General features: G+C 50.5%; 1 protein-coding gene across 1 annotated transcript in view; it reads right to left on the reverse strand.

Annotated features, from left to right (window-relative positions):
• ENDOD1 (endonuclease domain containing 1) overlaps positions 1 to 5232 on the reverse strand; it is a gene marked incomplete at its 5' end in the record, with an annotated part of 7328 nt that extends 2096 nt beyond the window's left edge. The window contains one exon of the mRNA XM_010144530.1: positions 4751 to 5232. Coding sequence (XP_010142832.1) covers positions 4751 to 5232 — 482 coding nt within the window. The remainder of the gene's footprint in view (positions 1 to 4750) is intronic.
• Between the last annotated feature and the right edge of the window lie 2608 nt (positions 5233 to 7840).

Raw genomic sequence — 7840 nt, forward strand, 5'->3', positions numbered from 1 at the left:
CGAGCAGTGGGAGCCCGAGCACTAAATGCCAGGGCGCGTTCAGGTCTTTCTCAGGTGGCTGCAGGTCTGTCTGCTCCTTAGTCACTCCTATTGACACTGCCTGCAGCTGCTCCCAGGGGTGTGCCAGACTGCAATTTTCTTCCCCAAATTAGAGGCTGAGAATGACGGTAGAAGTTCAGGGGTAGCAATCGCTGCCCCTCTGTTTCAGAGGCTGTGACATTCAGCTCCCAGCACTGTGCTGGCCCATCTCAACCTGCTGTCTTTGCTCCTGGCCTATACACTGTTTACTGCTCTATATAATATGTACTTCAGAGACAATGATGACAGCCGGTTCATAGTGTACCTTGAGTCACTCCCTAGTCAACCTCCCTTGGCCCTCGGCCATCCTGCAATGCACTTGGACAGATGACCAACCATGTCCTTGCAGCCTCACCCAGAGTTTGCATCCTCTTAGTGCTGCATCACCTCCTTGCAGCTCTGTGCCAGCCTGTGCCGAGAGCCAGGGTGAAAGGGCCAGTGCCAGCGACTGTCAGCAGCTATCCATCACCCTCGCTGTAGGGCTGAGCTCTGGCTGGCCTCCGGCATCAGCCAAGACCCTGCTGTCCAGGATCAGGGTTCCCTCTGCACCAGGCTGGTCCCAGTGCCAACACTGGCCACTGCAGAGGGCTGCACTGACCCACCTCCTGCTAGGAGGTTTCTTGCACTTTGTCTTGAAACTTAATCTGATGCTTAATTGTTTCAGGACCGGAAGGATCACAGAGTCCTATATGCTGATGGAAAGTCATAGCTTTTTCTAAATACATCACTTAGCGAAGACCTATCCTGCACTGCTTCTGCCTTATTCTGCTCCTCTTGCTCAGACACCCCAAACTCATGGGCTGCAGCTGGCTGATGAGGCCAGACATTTTGCGTTCCACAAAATCACCATCCCTTCCTTCTCCCCTCCGGCTCATCGTCCCTATTCTGATGAAAAATCAATGTTGTTCATGGGACAAGGGATGCAGTCGGTGTCTTTGAACCCGCAGTACAGGTGAGGGGGGAGTGGTCATGGGTGTGAGGCCATGCCTGGGAACTGCCCTCCATGCTAAGGCCCTTCTGAGCCTGACTCCCTTGCAGAGATGCTCATCCCTTCTTGCTCCCACGACAGTGCTGCCATACCACAAGGACACACAGACCCAAGACACATCAGATCTGCCTCCTGGCAGAGATTCCCAGCCTACTTGAGGCAGACGTTATAAGCTTCATTTTCTCTCCTTATGAGTTGATGCATGCAAACCTTGAGGTGCCTATCAAGAAAATACGTCTCTGGTTAGCTGTTCAGCTGCAGGCTTCCGCACATACTATTGGGATTGTTTAGGCACAATTATAAAAGAATGTGATAAAAATGCAGCCGTGTGCTGTTCACGCATAAGGCTCTGACATCACCCAGTTATGCTTGTAATAACTCATATTATGGTTTGGAATAACTCATGCGTAACTGAGGTTTTCCTGCCTCCTCCAGCTCAGCCCCAAAGGCAAGCTGGCTCCAGCACTGCATCTGATCTGCATCGCAGGCCACCTTTCCTCACTGCTTCAAAAAGCCTTTGGTTTGTGTCATCGCCAAAGCATATCTGCATGCCTGCAGTCAGCCATGAAGCCACCCGTCCAAACCTGGCAGAGCTAAGGGCAAGATCCAAGCAGACAGGTAAACACCTCATTCACAGGATGGGGATGTAAAAATAAATCATGCATCTGAACTGGTATGGGAGCCCAGTGCCGATGCGTTTCATAAACAGCTGCAGTTTCACAAGGGGTGGAGGCAGACGAGGATTAAAAGTATGGCAACACAGCTATTAGAGCTGGCAGCTTCCATCAGGTTTGGTCATTTAACTGTTACCTCCCACCTTCCCCACCCTAGTTCCATTCCAGCTGAACTTCAGCAACCCACTCTCCTCGCTATTTCCTCAGGCACGCTTAGCGCTTTGATTGCAGTGGAGATGGTTCATCCACCCTTAGTACAGGTCCCAGGGAGGAGGCACAGTGCATCTCACACCAAAGTTTCTGTTGCAAGACGTTCTCATGGGCGGCTCTGGAAGCACCTGTTTCTCTTGACTGTCTACCAAGAGAGATGGCAAGAGCAGTTTGGAGGGAGCTACAGCTGAGCAGTGCAAACCCCGCCTTGGTCATCTGGCTGGTGGTAATCATCCACCAAATGAAAACACAAGGTGACTCATCCAGCTCCTCGTATGTTAGGACAGAAAAGGCAACCCCAGCATTTTCCACCTCTCTCTTTAAGCTATAAAAAGAGTAAAAACCATAGCTTTTCAGACAACCAAAATGAGATGAGGTGAAAGCCACCTAAGTGACTTGCTCTCAACCTCTAGGAAGCCTGTGGCAGAGCAGGTTTTCAGACCCAAGCCTGGGGGAGTCCCATCAGTACCCTGCTCATCAACCTACCCTGCCTGCTCTCCAGTTTTTCACTAATTGCTGAATTAATTCACTGTTTCCAGCTGCCAATCGGCAGTGGGTGGCAGTGACATTCCTCACACTTCTCATCCAATTACTGCCTCTGTGCTACATTTGGCATTTGTTCCTCAGGCAGACATTCCTGAGGAGGTAGGCATACAGGGAGTGAGAGAGTGCCCTCACCACTTACATCATTACCCAAAAAAACCCACATGTGACAACCCTGAGGACCTTACCAGAGTGCAGAGAGTGTCTTCATAGTGATTTCTTTCTGCTTGCTTGTTTCTGCGTCTCCATGTGCATGCACACAGACATAGACAAATGCCACGGTGCAGCTGAGCTTGTTCATACCCATCTATCTCTGCCTTGGTGAGGAAATTATCCAGAAAATAAACAAAAAAACCTCACCGGGCTGTGCTGCAGAGCAGGTCTGCTAAGGGTTCCCTTCAGCATCCATCTGACCTTTCTGAACCACCCGACCTAGCCTTGGTAGGAACAGACATAATGGGTGTGAAATGTCTTCACTTCTTTCTCCTCCCAGATCTGGTGTGACAGTGCCTGAGAGGGGTGTACGTGCTTATTTCTTGAGTTATAGGAACTTTTCACAGTCCTGATGTCTTCCTTACAGATTCTTCAGGCATTTTTTTTTCTAGTGTTTTTCTGTCTCTGAGATTCCTCTAGTGAAACCACAGAGCTGCTACCTCCCACCTCTGAGACACCTGCACTTCAGTGGTGGGCGAAGGGGACCCGTTAGTGTAAACTAAGAACGGACCCACAGCAACGCATGGGGATGCTCTTCAGAGCAACTGACGGTAGCACCTGGCCAATTATTTCTGGGGTTGTGGCACAGTTTGGAGCCATGAGACCCAAGGTTTGGGGCTCTGGAGTGCTGGCAGGGATGATGACAAGGTGAGGGATGAAGAGGGATGGATCAGGGAGGGCAGGGGGGCCAGCTGGAGGGAGGTGCTGGAGAACCAAAACTGCTGTGCGAGGGCTGCCCACTGCTCCATGGCAGGAATGGCTTTCAAGCCTGCCTGGGCAGGTCTGGTGAGTCACACCATGAGGAGCAGGAAGAGATATGGTGTCTAGAGATGACAAACGGTGGCCAAGGCAACTGGGAAAGGATCTCATCTCTGCTGCTTTGCATTGCTGCCTGCATGACACATAATGTCAGTCTGCAAAAAGCTTCCTTCTGTTTTAAAAAGTCAAGCAGACCCTTCCCACAGTCATCTGTGGAGCAAAAGGAGAGAAGCTCAAGAGGCCCTTGGGAACTCTGCAACATAAAACCCATCACAGACTGCAGGGAGACAGTCCAAGGTGAAGACATGGACGTATCATCTCCTGTCCTTACTGCCTGTGACTTCGTGGCCTTAGTATCGCCTCACCCCACATCAGAAAAATGAGAATGGCAGCCATTCTCCCGGAACAGGAGTGGGCTTTGATTCTGGCTACGACCAGCACCCAGAATGCGAGGGCCTCACACGCAACACACTGCTCTGATACTGCTGACATTCTGCCCTCACGAAGCACCCCTGCATGCTGTCAAATCTTTCCTGAGCTCAGGATGGGGGTAGCTTGATGTTTACTACAGAATTCCCCATGACCACTGGTGAAAAACCTGAAACATAGGGAGAAAAAAGAAAAAGAAGAGCAGTACTGCACATGTTCTCTTAGGGCACCAGCAGTTTTTTAAGGATCTCCGTTAAATTTAACAGCCTGAAGGACTTGCTTAAACATGCCAAGTGTCAGTGGAGACAGAAACCACTGAGGCTCTAGGGAAATTCATCTTATCCTGCACACTTCTGACCTGATGGAAGCCTCATGCTCCAGGATACGGAAAGTAATTTCCCTACTGCAGTCTGCAACACAGGGACACAGCAAAAAGCTGCAGTGACAACTTGGTGAACAGCAAATGGATGACTTATCCCTGTGCAGCAAAGCTGAAGAGCTCTTATCAACTCAGCAATCAGGCTGGCAACAGAGCAACTTGACTTGACCCTGCTACCCCCAGCAGCGCTCCCTGCCCCTGAGAGCTGGACAGGCAGGACAGAGGCATCAATCAGCTGGTGCCAAAGAGGAGTTTCCTCTCCCCTCCCAATTTTCATTAAAAGCCCTGTGAGACAAGGAACTACTTGTTTGCTCAGTTCCAAGCACAAAAATAAGTTCTGCTTGTGTTAAATTAATCTTGAAAGAAGTTCAGCAAGCAGAGCTCCTGTCTGCTTTGCCATATCCCACCCCCAGCTTCACTCCAGAGGAAACGTTCTCCAGGAACATTTGCTTTACAGAGAAGGAAAAGCCGACTTACCTGCGGTTCGACCAGCCAGCTCTCTTCCTTGTTCTGGGCTGGCTTTGTGTACTTAAAAGCTGAATAAAGAGGGATTTTGTCCTTGGTACTGTAGAGGGTTGCAAAGCGTGGCTTTTTGTTGTACTGCTGGCAGATTTTCACGTGGAATGGCTCCGTAAATCCTTCGGGTGGGACTTGTCCAGGGAAGAACACGTTACACTCGGCAAAACCAGTTTCATCCTCCCCAACAACTCTGCCCTGGGAAAAGCCTGGGAAAACTGAGACGCAAAGCAAAAATACAATTGACGTCTTCATGGTCCACTCCCTGGAGCTGAGGGAAGCCCCGTCTGCCTCCGCTGGGTAGGGGAAGGGACCTGTGCTCTGAGTCCATGCAGCAGCGAAGTCAGAACGCGTCTGGAATTCGGGTGTAGCATGTGAGGGAAACGAAAGCCGAAACCACAGCCGATCCCTTCGGGGAGCCAGCGCTGTCTGCAGGCAGCGCGCTGTGGAACGAGCGAGCACCAGGCAGCGCTGACACCCGCTGCGGCCGCCAACTGCCCGCGGGAGATGATGCCAAGCGACCTGAAATCATCAGGGCTCGCAGGGAGGAGGAGGAGGAGGAGGGAAGCCCGGGGCAGAGCGCGGCCGGAGCCGAGCCGCACTGCCTGTCCAGGCTGGGGCTCAGCGCCGGCGGGGTGTGGTGTGCTGCATTGCAGAGTCCCCGGCAGGAATTTTGGCTGACACAGCCAGAAATCTTCCTGGGGCTGCCAGGGGAGATGCTGCAAAGTCAGAGTCACCACCCCGAAGAAGATGTTAGCAGCCCTCTCCAGCTGCAAGCCTGGCCAAAGGAGAGGGAGAGCAAGGGAGAGGAAGAAGAGAGGTGGCAGGATACAGGAACTGGTGAGAACCCTCACTGCCCCTTTTTGGGGTGTCTGCCAACCGCGAGCTGCTGAGGCGCCTGGGAAAGGCTTTCTCCTCCTGCTCTCCTGGAGCTGTTTAGGGCATCCAGAACACTCCAGTATCACCTCACCTTGGCAGATCCTCCTTCAGAACAGATTAAAAGAGGCAGAAGGATGAAGATTGGATCATATACCCCCAATCAACACCCACCTCTGAATATTTTGACCAAACCTACAGAACTGGCACAAAACCCCAAAAACAAACAAAAACCCCCAAAACAAACAAAAACCCCAAACCAACCAAACAAACAAAAAAAAAAACCACCCCAAAACACAAAACCAACCCCAGTTATAAAAGGGAATGATACTGCCTCTCTGACTTCATGATCAGCAGAGCGACCAATCCGCCCAGTGAACGGCTGCCTATCGCACCTCAGCTACTGCTGGATAAAAGGCTGTGTTCCTTCACTGACTGGGAAAATGAATGTTTTCACAATAGCAGGGATGGAAAGGAGACTGCAGAGCTGTTCCTCAGACTCAAGAAGTGAGTGATGCATTTTCCCACCCAAGAAGTTAGATATGATCAGCTGTGTTGCCAACAACTGAAAAAAACCCTGACTGCCAATAGGGCGCCAGTCCCTTTTATAATGTGATTTCCAAGCAAAAAGCGCTACCAACCCACAAGCACTTTGCAGTAGGACTATTCCACATTGCAAATGACGAAATGGGATAGTGGGTGGTTAAAGTGCCTGCCCAAGGTCAGAGGAGGAACCTAAGTAAGTGCTAAAAATAGACTGGACTCCAAGACTATCATTCCTTTACTCAGGGATGACTTCTAGAAGTATCAAGGCAAGGACAAATGTCACCACATCTTGGTGTGCTGTTATCACCTGGGGGAGACAGAAGCAGGATGGACAGGCTGGGGGAACAACAGGAAATGTAGGAAGTGGGCTTGGTTTTGGTCCAGGCAGCTGCCTGGTCATTCGGCCATGACAGAAAGAGTTAGTCATGTTAGTGATGGAAATGAAAGCACAGACACAGGCTGATCTGAAGACAGCAGCTCCAAAAGCAGGCTTAAAATTTAATTTTCCTGGATGTAAAAAGGCTCCTGGAAAATCAAGAACTGAAGCTAACCCTTGGTTATTAGATGTTTTTCTGATTCCAGGCTTGCAATTACCTGGGCAGCAGAAATAAATATTTTCACAAGCACTGTAAACCCTGCTCCTCAGGCAAGCCTAGGCCAGACAATGCCTTTAAATGCCCCATTCCAAGACTGACACACATTACCCCAGAATAGGCATGGTGCCAAACCAATGAAAATGCAACATGAGGTGTCTCAAAATGGGCATAACAGTTACCAGGACGCAGATCCATGCCTTCTGCCAGGAAACAACCTGCCTTTATCATGAACCTGTGCGTCAACCTCCTGCCTCAAAGCGGCACCTGTGTCTCATCAGATGTACAGCCCCGAGCTGTTTTCTGAGCCTCAAGGGATTCTTAACTGCTTTTGGGGAACTCTGAGCAGCTCTTGCCTTTCAGGCTGTGAGGCTGGGGTCTGCCTGCCTATTTAGCTCTGTATTTACCAGCAAACGGATAACCCTTGCCTCGGACTGAAGAATTCTTGTCTCAGGCTCTCAATGCCCTTGAAGAACATTGGTGTGAAAGCCAACACGGAGGTCCACTCCTCTACTCCCAATCCTATTTTCTCTCCAAGCAAGGCCCCTCTCCGCTTTCTATCTAATTTCAAATAGCTGTTGCAACCCCTGAACATGCAGCAGTGTATTTTCTTCTGTTCTTGCTAACATCACTATTACCAAAGAGACGAGTGCCATCGCCATGGTGTGGCACTCACTGTGCTGAAAAGATAAAAACCAAAAGCCTGCCCTGCCCCAGAAGATCATGCTCTTAGCCAAGGTATCACAGTCAGACAGAGAAGTCAAACACAGTGAGACGGAGTCGGTCAGAGGTTTTGACGACTCAGTGCTCCAGTAGCTTATCTGCTATCACATGCTTTTATAGGCATGTGAGGGAGTGCTGCCTATAGGCAGTGATAGGGAGTGATGCCTATGGGGACTGAAGCCAAAGAGAGCACCAAGATCAGATTAAATCAGCCCTAAGGCTGTTGGTGTGAGCAGAAGGGCTCTGGCAAAATGCACATTGGATAGGAAGTGGTCAGTGTGGGCTGGTGGCAGCAGCATGGCCTGGTGGGAGC

This window comes from Buceros rhinoceros, unplaced genomic scaffold (genome assembly GCF_000710305.1).
Source record: "Buceros rhinoceros silvestris isolate BGI_N320 unplaced genomic scaffold, ASM71030v1 scaffold11631, whole genome shotgun sequence".
Taxonomy (NCBI): Eukaryota; Metazoa; Chordata; class Aves; order Bucerotiformes; family Bucerotidae; genus Buceros; species Buceros rhinoceros.